Source organism: Antechinus flavipes, chromosome 4, assembly GCF_016432865.1.
Source record: "Antechinus flavipes isolate AdamAnt ecotype Samford, QLD, Australia chromosome 4, AdamAnt_v2, whole genome shotgun sequence".
In the NCBI taxonomy this organism is placed as follows: domain Eukaryota; kingdom Metazoa; phylum Chordata; class Mammalia; order Dasyuromorphia; family Dasyuridae; genus Antechinus; species Antechinus flavipes.
This window is the reverse complement of record NC_067401.1, coordinates 384,430,427-384,446,130: the sequence shown is the minus strand read 5'-3', so window position 1 is coordinate 384,446,130 and position 15,704 is coordinate 384,430,427. Positions and strand designations below refer to the sequence as shown.

Here is a 15,704-nt window from a genome sequence, read left to right as displayed (position 1 = left end):
ATAAATAAGCAAATATCTCTTTTACAGAATGAGTTAACAACATCTCCACATATGCATATTATTATATACAACTAGATTAAGAGTGATAAAGTGGAAAGGTGGAAATTCTAAATCTGGCATGAATTGTAACCCAGGGACTCTGTTTCCTCCATTGTAAAATGGATAATGTCACTTGAACTACATCTTAGCCATGCAGAACTGTAAAAAAAGGACAACACTAACAGAAAAGCACAGGATATATTTTCTTTTGTAGTGAACCTATGATTTCATCCACATAGGGAATTCCTAATACGGAACCTCTTTTTCTCCAAGGCAATCAGTACCTTCTCTGCCCTGCAACCAGAGAGTTACTAAAACAGTAAATGATTTGTTCCAGGATCACACATAATAGATATCAGAAGTGGAGTTAGGAATAGCTGCACCCAGACTTTACTGACTCGGATTTCTATCCCCTACATTTTAGCTCCTGTTGTTGAGTCATTTTGTCATGTCTAACGCTTCACAATCCCATTTGGAGTTTTCTCGGCAAAGATGCTGGAATGGTTTGCCATTTCCTTCTCTAGCTCAGTTTACAGCTGAGGAAACTGAGGCAAACAGGACTTTCTGGCCTAGGGTCACTAGTGAGTGTCTGAGACTAAATCTGATGCTTTCTCGGCAAAGATACTGCAGTGGATTACCATTTTCTTCTCCAGCTCATTTTACACTTGAGGTTTTGTTAGAAAAGTTTTTGGAGTGGTTTGCCATTTGCTTCTCTAGCTCATTTTACAGAGGAACTGAGGCAAACAGAATTAAGTGACTTGCCCAGGTTCACACAGCTACAAGTGTCTGAAGTCAAGTTTGAACTCACAAAGATGAATCTTGCTGGGTCCGGGTCTAGTATTTCATCCACAGTACTTACCTAGCCGCTATAGCTACCTCCTTAAAAAATCCACTGCAAATGAGTTATTCTTCTACAGCTTCCCCAGGGACCTATTCCAGTGTTTATTCATCAGCTTCCCTGCCAGAAAGTTCTCTCCGAGGGCTAACTAAAACCTTTCATGCTTTGGCAGAAGCCAGTGGTCTTTGAGAAGATCCATATGCTTTAGGAAAGTGACAGCTTTCCTAAATCGCTTAGTGGAGGATTGATTAGAATGGGAATTTTGGAAGCCAAAAGACCCATTTATGAGGCTACTGTAATGGTCCAGGTGAGAGGTGGCAAGGGCCTGAGCTAAGCTGGTAGTCCTGAGTCCCGAGGACAAGAGATGCTATCATTGTAAAGCTAACAAGCCGCTCATTAGCTGTGGGGATGGGGAGCGAGGGAGAGAGAAGGCTTAAAGATAGCTCCCGGTTTACCAATCTGGGTAACTAGAATGGCGATGTTCTCAACTGAACCAGGCAAGTTGGAAAGAAGGAAGGGTTGGGGATAGGGGGAGATTATGAGTTCAGTTTATCTCGCTACATCTATGGGACATCTGGGTGATGGTGTGTGACCGGACTTCAGGAGAGGGATGAAGGCTACATATAATCATCAGTGTCCATCCAAAATCTGAAATCACCAGGCCCTGGAGGGCAGGGCCTATCACCTCTGCCCAAACCTCACCTGTCCACACCTGGGCATCCAAGGGCAGAGCCACCCAAATAAGCAGAGTGGTTGGGAACCCTTTCTCAATATCCCATCCTGCCTCCAGCCGAGAGCCCACTAATATTTCCTCCTTCTTCTAGCTGAGGGAAAACAGTATTTCAGTAGCAGGAAGTGACAAATTACCATTCTTCTGATAAAATAGGGGACCCCCCAATACCCTTTGCCCTGCTACTGTGCCCTCCAAATCCTTGCGGCCTTGTCATTTTCCCTCCTGCTGTCCCCTAAAGACTCCAGAACCTTTCCATCTGCCCTGTGACTGCATTTCTCCTCTATATGGGGTCTCCTCCAATCAGAAAGTCAGCTCATCAGCATGCAGAAATCTTGATTTTCTGTTTCTGTCCCTAGCACGCAGAGCTTGACACTTAGCAAGCACATAATGCTTTTGCATTCTATCTTCTTTGAAGAGATGATGATTGAGCCAGTGGATCAGCAAAAAAAAAAAAAAAAAATCTCTGAGGCATTTTCTAATTATAAAGCCACAATCTTATGAACTCTAATCTAGTCTAACAGCCTTACTTTACAGATGAGGAAACTGAGGCTGGAAGAATTCAAATAACCTCAAGATCCCAAAGCCAATAAATGGTGGCACTTTGTCCAGAAATACAAGTTCTCTAGCCATAAACAAATAGTCGTTCTATGACATCACACTGCTAGGTATTTCTCCATCTCCATCCCTCAACCTATTCCATGTCCTCTAAATTAGGAATAATAATAATAAATAGCGAGCATTTATATTGTTCCTTAAAATGGACAAGACATTTTACACATAGTGATCCTTCCAATAACACTGTGGTAAGTATCAGGAGGTGCTATTTTTAATCCCATTTTACAGATGAGGAAACTGAGGCTGATGGGTAAGGGACATGTCCAGGGTCACACAATTAGTAAGTGTCTGAAGCTGGATTTAAACTCTGGCACTCGGTCTACTCTACTACCTGGTTGTTCTTATGTTCTAATCAACAAGACCTCCAGCAGCAAGGAATAAACAATTCCCCAGAACTGGTCTTACAGGGTGAGTTAGTGGCAAAGAGCAAAGGAAGGATCTGGAGTCAGACTTTGCCATTTACCACCCAGGTGAACCTCAATGAGGGGGTACAACCAGATAGCCCCTAAAGCCCCTTTGAACTGCCAATCTAGGCTCCTCTTTCAGGAGCCAGGGAAGGACCTTTTCTCTTCCTTCTACCCTTTCCCCACACAGAATAGCAAAACTACTCACATCTTCAACCGGCTCAATGGCTGACTAAAATCCTGCTCTTCAAGTTACATCTTTCTGGCTTCTTTTTAAATGCAAAGTTAGTCTCCCCAGAGGATAGAAGCTATTTTTCATTTATACCTCAGCATAAATGGAAGCAGACCCAGAATTCATACTAGAATGAAAGTCTCTCCAGGCAGAGTCTGAGGTCTCCTCCGAGAAGGTTATCCAGACCTGCGGGAGGCCAGACCACCCAGCTGCTCAAGGAACCAGTGCTGGGCGCTCTCCTAAGCCTCTTCAAGAAAATGGTCCCAACCAGGGTCCGAGGAGCAAAGACTTGGAGCTAGAAGAAACTTCGAGGTCTCTTATTTTTTCAGATAAGGAAAATTAAGGCCAAGGGGAACTACTTGACCGTAAAGGTTGTAGAACAGAATCAGAGAATCCTAAGTTTGGAGTTGGAAGTAAACTTAAAGGCTACATGGCCAGTATAAACCCCCTCCCTTTTTTAAAATTGGAAAAAGTGAGGTTTGGGGGGAAAGCCACACAGGTAAAGAATTTAGGCTGGCCGCGTTAGCAGCGCCATTCCCGGAGAAAGGAGCTAGAATTAAATGCCCCTTAGGAAGAGACCACCAGGGACAGGGATGAGAACCTCAAAGACAGGGAGGCAAAAGAATAGAACAGGTCTGGGTGGGGCCGCGGGGTCCGGGAGCCTATTTTACTCAATAGCCCAGCTCTGTTCCCAGTGAGACACTAGTGGGCACCCTGCCAGCCCGTTCCCGAAGCCTCCCCAGCAGCTCTCACCTCCTAAGATCCTCCGGTGGCGGTGCTCCCCGACGTAGGTTCACCCACTGCTGTAGCTGGTTCATGGAGCTCTTCCGCTGAGCGATCTTGTCTGGGTTGGTTCGAGGTGGGAAACTGCGACGGTGACCGATGCTCTCCCCATCCTGGGGGGGGAAAGCGGTGCTCCCTGGCCTGCTGGGAGAACTATACTGCCAGCCATTGGGCTGGGTCCCTCGCTCCCCACCCGGGGGCACCCGGGGGGCTTCTGGGTAGGGGCTGCCGGGCTCCAGTGCCGGATCGGGTCCATCGGGGACACCGTTGGCTTTCACCAGCGGTTCCTTCTTGATTTCTGGTTGCTCCAGCTTCCGCTCTGTCTTTTCGCAGCCTCGGCCGTCTCCTTCCCCTCTGGTCTTGGTCTCGGGCTCCGGTTTGGGGACGCTGTTTCGGGGCTGGTGGTGGTGATGGTGGTGTTTGCTGGGCGGGATATTCTCTGAGTCGGGCTTCTCAAGGCTGCGGGGGGCCGAAGGTGTGCCTGTCAGGAGATCCAGCCCCTTCCCGGTGCTGAAGCAGGGTGAGGAAAGGAAAGGAGAGGGAAAGATGGGGACCGACAAAAACATAAATGGCCAGTGTAGCAAGATTTAAGCTTCCTGGAGCCCGCCCCGCTCTTGCTTGGCTCCAGCCACACAGGCTAATAATATAAAAATACAAGTCCTTGCTAAGTCTATCCCAAGGGTTCTTAACCTTTTTAATGTATATCATAGACCTCTTTGGTAGCCTGGGGAAGCTGAGGGACCCCTCCTAAGATTAATGTTTTTAAACAATTGAAGGAAAATGCTAAATATCAGTTAGAGATTTGTGAAAATAATGATGATTTTTTTTTCTTCATGCAAGATCCTTTCATCTGTCCATAGACCTCAGGTTAAGAATTACAGCTCTAGCACAGCACATAGTCATTCTCACAGGTCTCCTTCTCCTCTTTTCTTTTCTCCTTTCCTCTTCTCTCTTTTCCTCTTCACTTCTCTCTCCTCTCTTCCCTGCTAACCCACATTTCTCACGCCCTTTAAAATAAAACCCTACCTCCACATTATACCAAATTGCAAACCACTGCTTGTCATATTCGACAAGGTTCCATATATTTTTTCTTTCTGGTATGCTCCTTTGTAAGTAGCCCAAAGTCTCAGCCTCCCAAACAGGAAGCTCCCTGAGGATGATGGTGATGTCTCCCTCAGTGACCCCAGAAGAAACTAACTTTTTCCCATCAGAATGGGAACTCTCCAAACCACAAAGTTTCTTCTATCAGACTAGGAATTCTCTGAAGGTGATCATGTTAATCCCTCTCTCAGAGAAGTATGTGTAGCCCCATCAGGAAGAAATTGCCTCTCATGGTCTCCCCTAATTTTGTCAGTATGGATACAGCTGGAAGATGGGAACTGACTTTTGTATTTGCAGCCCTAGCATTTAGCAGAGGGCCTGGCAACAGCAAGCACTTCAATATTCATTCATTCTCCAACTCCCAGATGTCTTCCTCATCAGATACTGTCTCCAGCATCAAGATCTTGCTTATGCTCTTCCTCAAGATCGACATCCAATGACCAGAATGGTCAGAACTCTGCCCAGAGATTGGGTTCAATTGAAGAGATTGACTTGCTTATTTAAGGAACATCACTCCATCTTTCCACAGCCAATGGTCAGGGCCTGCTGTACCTGTGGGTCAGTCCCACATGCTACCAAGTTAGAGAGATAGGAAGTTGGAGAAGACAGTAAAGGTTACAGGTCCAAGCATTGAAATCAGTTGATAGAGGAGACAAAGAGAGAGACCACAACATTTCACTTGTGAAATGGAGAGGGATGACCATCTCTATTAAATCAGAGGAAATAAGTTACAAGGAAGCAACAAAATAAATGAATGAATAAAAATAATCTAAATAAAATGACCCAGTGAGCTTCCTGAATGTCAGATTTATAGGACATTAGACAGTGACTCAGAAACTCCTTCTTCTCATCCGTAGTACATAAATCCCTCTTCTTTCTCTCCACTCATACAGAAACTACTCTAGTGTAGATCTTCAACACTTTTTATTAAGACTATCAACCAACCACTAAGTAAGTACCTAATATATCCCTAGTACTGTGCTAAGTGCTAGGGATACAAAAAAAAAAAAAAAAAAAAAAAAGAAAACGACTGCTCTTGCCTTCAAAGAGCTCACAACTAATGAAAAAGAAAACAAATACATATATATTTGCACATGTGTGTGTATGTATATATGTATATATACAAACATATATATAAAGCATATATAAAAACAAATTATAGACAAGATTAGTTAGAAATAATTAACAGGGAAAGCACTAGAATTAAGAAGTGTTGAGGAAGGCTTCCTGTATAAAATGATATTTTAGCTGGGAATTAAAGAAAGTGTGGGTGGTCAGCAATCAAAGTAAAGAAGGAAAGAGTTCCAGGCATGAGGAATAGCCAGAGAAAATGCATGGAGCTGAGAGATGGAGCGTCTTGTTCATGGAATAGCCAGGAGGCCAGCGTCACTGGGTGGAAGAGTACCTGGTTAGGTATGAGGTATCAGAAGACTAGAAAAGTAGAAAGGGGCTAGGTTATGGAGGAATAGCTTGCTGGTTGGTCTCTCAGCTCAAGTCTCTCCCTATTTCAATCCATCCTATTATCCACTACCAGAGATATTCCTAAAGTGTGGTTCTGACCATGTTAATCCCCTGCTCAATTACTGAACTAGCTCCCTCTTACCACACAATAGAAATGTCTTTGGCTTTTAAAGCTCTTCATAACCCAGCCTCTTCTTACCTTTCCAATAAGTACATTTTCCATCTTAGTCTCTTCCACAAACTCTGTGATCTAACTATGCTGACCTCCTTGCAGGATCCTGAACATGGCACTCCATTTCCAGTTTAGTTCATATCTACCTTGCACGTACATTTGCATGTATGTTTGTGTGTGTGTTGCCTTCCCCATCAGGATGTAAGCTTCCCAAAGGCAAGAAGCTTTTTTTATTTGTTTGTTTGATTGTTTTGGAGTCCCTAACATTTGGAACAATATCTAGCACACTGTAAGTGTCTAATAGATGCTTGTTGACAAACCATCTCTTGGGAGGTAGGTTCTCCCCTGTCACTGCTAGGTCAGAAGTAGTGGAGGTGGGCAGACAGGTAAAATGACTTTTAGAGACCTCACTGGCAGTAGTGTCGGGGAGGTCAGGCAGGTGAGAATGAGGCTCCCCAGTGTCCTTCCTTGACACCTTCCCACCATCCTTCTCTCCTCCACATGGGGTTTGGCCCAATGGTGCTTACCTGTGTCGAACAGCTTGAGGGGCTGACCTCTGAGCTGGGGGAATCTGTACCCGGGCTGCCTCCCCCATGGCCTGGATCCAGGACTCCTGCTCCTCAGGACTCTCCGCACTGAAGAAGTAGGTGCGGACCCCGGCATGCTCAGCCTGCGGGGAGAGGCAGTTCGTGGGATCGGCCCTAGACTCTCCTGCCCAGCACACCGTCACCTGCAAAGAGAAGAGACCAAAGCCCACCAAACAGGCAGGCAAGGGGGTCATTCTCCGGCCACTCTCCTCCTTGGTTCTCAGGATCAGTGATGGGGGTCGGGGGTGGGAGCTATCCCAGACATTCCATCTAAGATCCAAGTGCTCGTTTCAGTCTATCTGCTCCTGAGGGAGCTGTAGGCAGCCACACCACAAGCAGGACAATTAAGCACCCCCATTTCCCCCACTTTCCATTTGATTTTGTATTTTACTCTAAGGAAAATTACCCTGGATTTGAGGGAGATTCCATTGCCTGGAACCCTTGGCTTTCAGCCTAAGAAACTGGCACCATTTCTCCAGTGGACGGGAAGGGGTGAAGGGAAGACAATCAAGTCTCTATTTCCGCAGGCATGCAAGGGGGCATGCACTGTTAGCTGGGCAGGACATACTACCTAGTCGGTGGCCACAGGCAGGCACAGCGGGCGGGAACCCGGAGGAGAGCTCCTGTCCAGAGGAGGGGGATCCTCACGCGATGGGAAGGAGGAGAGATAGAGAACAGGTCAACCAACCACCAGAGGGGAGAAGAGAAACAATAGAAGGATGGATGTAGAGAGGAGTAGGGAAGGAAAAGGGGTAGGAGGTGGTCAACCAAACACCAGAGGGGAGAAGAGAAACAATAGGATGGAGGTAGAAAAGGAATAGGGAAGGAAAGGGGCAGGAAGTGGTCAACCAAACACCAGAGGGGAGAAGAGAAACAATAGGATGGAGGTAGAAAAGGAATAGGGAAGGAAAGAGGCAGGAAGTGGTCAACCAAACACCAGAGGGGAGAAGAGAAACAATAGGATGGATGTAGAGAAGGAATAGGGAAAGAAAAGGGGCAGGAGGTGGTCAACCAACCACCAGAGGGGAGGAGAGAAACAGTAGATGGATATAGAGAAAGAGTGAAGAGTAGGAAAGGAAAGGGGGCAGAAGGTGGTCAACCAACCACCAGAGGACAAAGAAACAAGGAAGAGAAGACAGAGAAGGAGCAAGGAGAAGGGAAGGAAAGGGGACAGAAGACCGTCAACCAACCACCAGAGAAGAGAAGAGAAACAGTAGATGGATAGATATAGAAAAAGAACAAGAAGTAGCGGAGGAAAGAGGGCAGAAGGGCAGAGAGAGGGAGTCATCTACAACCCCATTTTAGAGTGACAGTTCTCTTAGAGACTGTGTTTATTAGTGTTCCCATCTCTTGATGGGTGAAGGAGCCAACATTAAGGGTGTTGGGACTGGCAGTTAGAACTCTTAGATTAGCTCTGCCTCCAATATCTTTTCATTAATGATTAGAGCTTAACTTACAGGGCTTAATATAGTACCTGACACATAGTATGCATTAATGAATGCTTCTTGAGTTGAATTATTAAACCAAACTAGGAACCCTCTGAGGGCTGAGATTGCACCTTCCCCATCGGAGTAGAGGAGTTTTCCATAGCTTGGATGGAGGCTAGAGTCCTAGAGACTAACCATCTTTTTGAGAGTGCCTCAAAAATAAAAAGGTTCAGTCTGACCAAGAATGGAACCCTAAGCAAGCACCATAGAGGCCCTTGGAGCAGAAAATTCTGAAAACATGACTAATATGGAATTATTATAATATGGAATAAAATTATTGTACATGTATATCCTATATTACATTGCTTACTGTCTTAGGCTGGGGAAAGAAGGGAGGGAAGGAAAAAATACTGGAGCTCAAAGTCTTATAAAAATGAATGTTGATCTGGTGGTTCAAGACAATTCCAATAGACAGGGATGGAAAATGCCACCTGCATATTGAGAGAGAACTATGGAGACTGAATATGGATAGAAGTATAGTATTTTCACTTTTGTTTCTTTCTCATGGTTTTTTTTTTCCATTTTTGGTCTGATTTTTCTTGCGCAACATGACAAATATGGAAATATGTTTATAAGGATTGCACATATTTAACCTATATCAGAGTACTTGCTATTTTGGGGAGGAGAGAAATAAAGGAAGGAGGGAGAAAAATTTGGAACACAAAGTTTTACAAAAGTGAATATTGAAAACAATCTTTGCATGTATTTGGAAAAAATACTATTGAACCCCCAAAAAATGAATGTTGAAGGTATCTTTTCATATAATTGGAAAAATAAACTACTACTGAGGGAAGGAAAAAAAATAAGATACCAAAAGGTATCTTAGTATTCCAAGAGGATATATGGTCAGGGAAAAAGCAAAGACGGGAAAATATTTGGAGGTTGGGGGAAGGAAAGACTAAAGGAATTAATTTACTATTTCAACAAATACTGTGGAGCTCTCCTGGGGGACAATAAAGGCGGAAAACAGGAGACTGTGTCATTGTAGAATTAGACCAGTCAAGCTAGAGATAACTTGTCTATGTGAAACAAGTAGAGGACACCTTTTAAGCAAAAAGAACTGCAGAGGAAAGGAGTGGTCTTAGAGTCAGAAGATTTATGTTGGGCTCTGGGCTGCCCACTTTACCTGCACACAAAATCTCTGAGCCAGGAACAGCATCAGAAAGCATCTCTTCAAACCAGTTTTTCTATCTTTGTGATTTGGGGCCCACCAATTCAATTTGATTCAAATCAAATATTTATTTGGCACCTCCTATGTATGGGTACTTTTCCTCTCTGGGCCTCAGTTTCTTTATCTGTAAATTGAGGGGATTAGACTGGATAATCTCTAAGATCCTTTCTACTTTTAATATTCTATGTCTTACACTGCTTGCCTTCTCAGCAGGTGGGGGAGAGCCTAGAGAGAAGGAGAGAATTTGGAACTCAAATTGAAAAAAAGTATTGGGGCAGCGAGGTGGTGCAGTAGATAGAGCACCAGTCCTGAAGTCAGGAGGACCTGAGTTCAAATGTGATCTCAGATATTAATACTTCCTAGCTGTGTGACCCTGGGCAAGTCACTTAAAACCAACTGCCTTAGCCAAAAAAAAGTATTAGAAATAAATAATGGTTCTAAAACTCATTGTACAAGTGAGAGTGAGTTAAAATAAAAAAAAAAAACCTTTCAATAACTATATATTAAAATAATTGGTTTCCTTTGTATTTTATTTTATATGTTTAAAAACTTTAATCAGAGAAGGGGTCCATAATTTTTACTAGACTATCCAAAGGATCCACAACCATCAAGAAAAGGAAAGAACCTTCACCTAGAAAGAGGGTGAAGCTTGAGGAGTTTGGGGAAAAAGCTTAGGGAATATGACTGAAAAAACTTCCCAAATGGAGAGTGAGCTCAGCTCCCGAGATTTGCTCCACCGGCTAGGAAGAGGTTAACACACTTGTCATCGGACTGGGCAAGAAAAAACCTATTAAGGATCCAAGAGTTCCCGTGGTGGCCACTGCTGGACAAGCCTCCTCTCTGTCTCTGTTCCCCTTGCCTCCCTGGGGAAGGGTCACTGAATAGGCAGTCACAGACAGGACCCTTTGTGGGCCAATGGGCAGAGCTCTCTCTGAGTCGGTGCCAGGTTGGGGGAAGGGAAGAAAAGAGATGAAAGAATCTGGGGCTTATGGCATCAGTCTGTCAGTCACTCTCTATTTCTCCAATGCCTGCTGTCTCCAGTCATCTCTGCTAGTCCTGGGTGGGGTGTGTGTACCCAAGCGGGGCTGGTGGGGAGGGCGAGACAGTCTGCTCCAGCGTGTACACAAGTGTGCCTGTGGAGGGGGGGGGGGTGTCTGTGTACATCAGAACATCTTGTTTTGGGTTAAACAGCTCGTTCCCATTTCCCCAGCCAGATCCAGGGCTCTCTGGAGTCAGGGTTCTCATAATTGTTCTTTCTGTTCACACCCCCCCTACACACACACACACACACACACACACACACACACACACACACCCAGGAGACTAGCAACTAATTATGTGCTATTAAATAATTCCCTCCTGCCTAGCACGGCCCCCATGGCCCCCATTCCTTTCTGAAACCCAGTGGTCACTAATTCAAGGACAGGATCCTTAGGATCCCACAACAGCACCGGGAAGATCGGAGGGAAAAGAATAGTCCAGAAGAGTCAAGAATTTAAAAATCTCGGAGAGCCCAAGCCCTGGGCATCTCTACCCAGGACCTGCCACCGGCTCCCGGAAAGACTTGGTTGTCCAAAGGTTAGTATTATAGCTTTGGCTTTGTATTCTAGTAGAGCCAATGATCAGAGAAATCTAATGGCTTCATCAAGACAAGAGGAGGAACCAGGTACCTCAGGTGAACAAGGATTGTTAGATTAAATCTCTCTATTAGAAGGAATGCACTTCCAGCTTTTACCCACAAATGGACAATGAGGCTCTTGGGATTGAGGGACCCAGGGCCTGCCTTGTGACTTTAGGCAAGTGCCTTTAACCTCTCTGGGCCTCAGTTTACTCAATTGTAAAATGTAGAGTTTGGACTAGAATCCTTTCCAGGGAATCACCTGTAAGGTCCCTTCCAGTGCCAGCCTTCTGTGAATCTCTGAACAAGGCAACGGCCCTATTCTGCAGGGCCCCAGAGCAGAAGATGGAAGTTACAAAGGAGAAGATTCTAATTCCTAAAACTTCCTCTCAGAATTATTGAATACTGGAGTGGGCTGCCGTGGGAGGATGAACAATTTCTTTTCGGGGAGGTCTCCAATGAAAGGCTGAATGGCTACTTAGAGTTTAGGAGGGGAAACCTATCTAGATATGGCCTTTAAGATTCTTTCCAGCTCTGTAATTCTAGATGGCCTGAGGATGGAGAAAGCGACTTTTTAAAGAAACATCATAAGTTTTTCAACATCTCCTAGTAACTCACAACACAAATCTGGAAGATAATTGGAAAATTGACTTTGCCAGGCTGGATCCCAACACTATTCTGGCTTTGCTCAGGTTGTTCATCCCAATGTCCTGGTACACGGCTGGGGTCTGAGAGGGGGGGGGGGTCTTAGGACCGCCCCCTAAATACCACAAGAAAGACCAGGAAGTACATGGATACACACCAGGGGGAAAAGGGCGCAGGGTGGGATGCCTTCACATAGCAGGGTTGGAAAATCTCCATGGAAGAACTGTTCCCCAGGACAGGGCTAAGGGAACAGAAGACAGGCTGATAGTACTCCCTCCTCTCATCTCCCATTTCTGGGAAATCTGTAAGTCTCTTGATGTATCCATATCTCAAAAGATCCTGGGAGGAATCCCACCGGAAGAGACCCTTCCTGGAGAAGGGGGATCCTCGGCCACAACATCATCTCAGCCCTGAAATACCCTTCCCAGTGCTCTGGGTCAACACCTAAGATGACTAGAAAAGTAAAGTCGTCTTATTTCCTCCCAAACGCAATAGGGCATAAATATCAAAAGCTCTGGGTTTGGAATCCGAGGACCTGGGCTGAAATCCCAGCTCTGCTATTCACTGACTGTATGACCTTGGGCTTCCACTTCCTTTTCTATAAAATGAAGGGGCGGGACCAGCAGGTGTCCAGGTGTTTCTGAATTCTAAGATTCTCTTTGCAAATGCAGAGGTGACTTCTCCACACTCCCCACCACCTCAGAGAAGACCTGATTGGAAAGCTAGAAAGGTAAGGAGACAGGAAGTAGCCAGCATGACCTCTGCCCAGCCTGGGTGGCCCACTGACCTTAAAGGTATGTTTTCGGCTGATGTTATCCGAGGGCTGCACGGCCCCCACCCGGAAGCTCAGGAGTGGGATGCTTCCCAGGATGCTCTCCTCCTTCTCATCTGTAGAGGAATGATTGAGACAGGGAGGTGAGGCAGGGTTGGGGAGAGGGGACCCCAGGCAGGGGCCTCAGCTACTTTGTATGCCCTGGGGCCCCTGGCTGTAATAGCTCCAATTCGCTCCCCTGCATTGCCTCCTACCTCCCAGCTTCCAGTACCGCCTCTCGGCGCTTTCTCGGATCTCATTGGGGATCCAGTTCACAATGCCCACTGTTGAATTATTCATCCTGGCTCACAGAGGAGCCCTTTGGATTAGCCAGTCCAGATCCCAGCTGCCAGCCAGAGGTAAGGCTGAATAAGCCAAATGGGGGCAGGGTAGGGGAAAGGCAGGCCCGGGCCTACTGTGGTAAAGACAGTCCGCTTCACTTTTCCCCAGCATAAAACAAAGCATTTGTGAACCCAGATTAGTTTTTAAAAATTGGGGCCTTCTGTGAGTTACTGGCTTTAAACTTTACCAAATAAAAATTGATCTATCACAAATTTAAAATCTTCAGGCTGTGGAAAGAAGAATGTTCTTAGATTAAAAATGCACACATTGATAAAAAGCCTTATTAAAACAAAAACAGCCCCTTAGGGCCCTACACAATTGTTCAGCTGGCCTCTGCTTAGTCTACCTTGGGCCCTTTCCCATCCTACGCTTTCCCTTTTATATCCTCTGGGTTGGAAACACTTTCAATCAACTTTAATTTCAGGCTCTGAGGGAAAAGAAAAAATCCAAAACAACTTTTAATGGTTAGAATTGTTTCTAGCCAGGGGCTCCTCTTTATTTGGGTCCTTAACCTCACAAAACAATGGGTCTAAACCTTTTTTTTCTCCTCTAAGAGAAGACAAGGTTTCCGAGTTCCTTCCAGCTCCAGCATTCTAAATTCTAGAAGGCTTTGGCTGTGGCCACATTAGTTATGACCTCAGGGATTAATTATCAGCAGGGAGATTAGCTGGGCCTTTTACAGAATGTTCTCTGGAGGCCCCAAAGTTAGTTTCCTCTGGAAGTATGGATAGGGGTGTTCACTAAAAGCAGGATTCTCCCAAATATCTCCGCTCTCTTCTCCTCTGGAGACTTCCTTGATGTTCCTCATTGCCTGCCAACTGGCAGATCTTGTAGATCATTCCCATCCTAAATCCCAATCCCTATACCACCCCAGGACAAATCCCACTTATCACCTTCCTACCCCCCTCCACACACACACACACACACACACACACACACACACTGAGCTGAAACCATAACAGCCTGGGGTTTAGGGATAGCTGGAAAGGGGTGGGGGGAGTAACTGGGTACAGAGTTTGTTTGCCAAGGTTAATGATTCACTGGGCAGCTCCCAGGAGAACCCAGGAAAAACAGAAAGACAGGTGTCTGGCATCCCAGAGGTCAGGGAATGGAAGGAATAATGGCCTTTCTGGTTGTAGAGAGGCTTTGCTCTAGGTCCAACTCGTGTTTATGGCGTATTCCCCTGATCTCATCTTTCAGAAGTTGCTATTCTTTCATTTTGTTCCCCTCTTTGGGAGGAAGTAAGCCATGAAAAGAAAAAGCAACCCAGTCACTACTGGTGAAACACCCTCAAGAACAAGAATAATCTGGTCAAAGGTGACTTTAGTCCCTTGGGAATGGTGGCAGGATTCAAGCCAAGTGCTCCAACAAGCTTACTGCCTAAGATTTTTGGATACAGATTCCCTATAAAGCTGTAGTCCTCAAGGGTCTAGAATGTAACAAAATTAAATTATGCATTTTAAAATAAAATAATCATTTGGTATTATTTTAGTGTATATTTATGTACAGTATCTATCATGTATAATATACAATTATATTAAATATTATATATATTTATTCTAGATGACCACTTCTTAAACAAGATATCCATATAAGTCTACTGAAATGGCACTAATTATAGTCAATATAAGATCTGATTAAAGGCAAGACTTTAGGATCTAAATTTTCATTTTCCCTCTTTAATTAATTTAATGTTATGTATTGATTCTAGTTTAGGAAAAGGGTCAAAGTTTTGTGAGTCTCATGATAGAAGAATTACTTATGTTAAAAGTACATTTGTTCTTTCACTCTTCCTTCTGTCATTTCCTATTTGTAAATTTAAATATGAAAATTTACAATGATTGCATTATATTTATTTAAAAACCTTGATACTCGGGGACACAATATCCCTGCTTTGGAAGGAACTAAAAATTAAAACAAATTATAACTATTAGCATAGATAATCTCCCATAAACAATATAAATATCTTATATGTGCATAGGACAGAGATTTGTTTTAGTTTGTGTTCAACCTTTCTTTGTATTCCTAGTATTTAGCCCAGAGGCTCGCATACAGTGGATGCTTAATAAATTCTTGCTGATTGATTCTTCAGTTGTTAGTGATGCTCACCCATACTCCGATTTGTATAATTTTTGGATTTGCTTCCCTATGTATAAGATGTCTCCCCACCCCATGCTAAACATAAGCTCCCTGAAGACAAAAAATATCTTATTTTTGGTTTTATATTCAAAACACCTCTCACAGTGCTTTGCCGGTAAAAGTTTCTTAATTAAATGTCATTGAATTCAGTTGTATAGTGTTTCTGAGGGGAATTTTGATAACTAACTGCCCAGTCCCCAGAGCTGGTGAGATGCTATAATTCCTCTGGAAGGGAAAAGGGGGCAGTACCTTTTGTAAATCTATAGCTGAGGTATCCCGAGCTTTACTCTGAGGTTTTTGAGTATAAAATCTTTCATTTGATTCAGGTCATCTTACTTCTTTCTTCTTCTGCCCCACATCCAGTATCTTCTCCCAATGTTGTCCTATATCTTCCCTGAACCGATCAACAAGCATTTATCAAGTGCCCACTCTGTGTAAGACATCATGCTCCTGTGGATGGTGGTGGTCCTTCGCTTTTGAAGAAAACCAGTTATATCACAGAGTGAAGTCTTGGCTCAAGAGCAAA

The 15,704-nt window shown here is 44.4% G+C and overlaps 1 protein-coding gene across 2 annotated transcripts in view; it reads right to left on the bottom strand.

The window, feature by feature from the left end:
* PLEKHA6 (pleckstrin homology domain containing A6) overlaps positions 1–15,704 on the bottom strand; it is a 195,816-nt gene that overhangs the window by 35,497 nt on the left and 144,615 nt on the right. Inside the window, exons 7-9 of one of the 2 annotated variants that reach the window (XM_051998561.1) lie at positions 12,674–12,774; positions 6,906–7,108; positions 3,615–4,154 (exon numbers count right to left, since the gene is read on the bottom strand). In XM_051998561.1, coding sequence (XP_051854521.1) covers positions 3,615–4,154; positions 6,906–7,108; positions 12,674–12,774 — 844 coding nt within the window. Of the gene's footprint in view, positions 1–3,614; positions 4,155–6,905; positions 7,109–7,536; positions 8,619–12,673; positions 12,775–15,704 lie in introns of those variants that run through there. The other variant, XM_051998562.1, reaches the window with a different exon arrangement.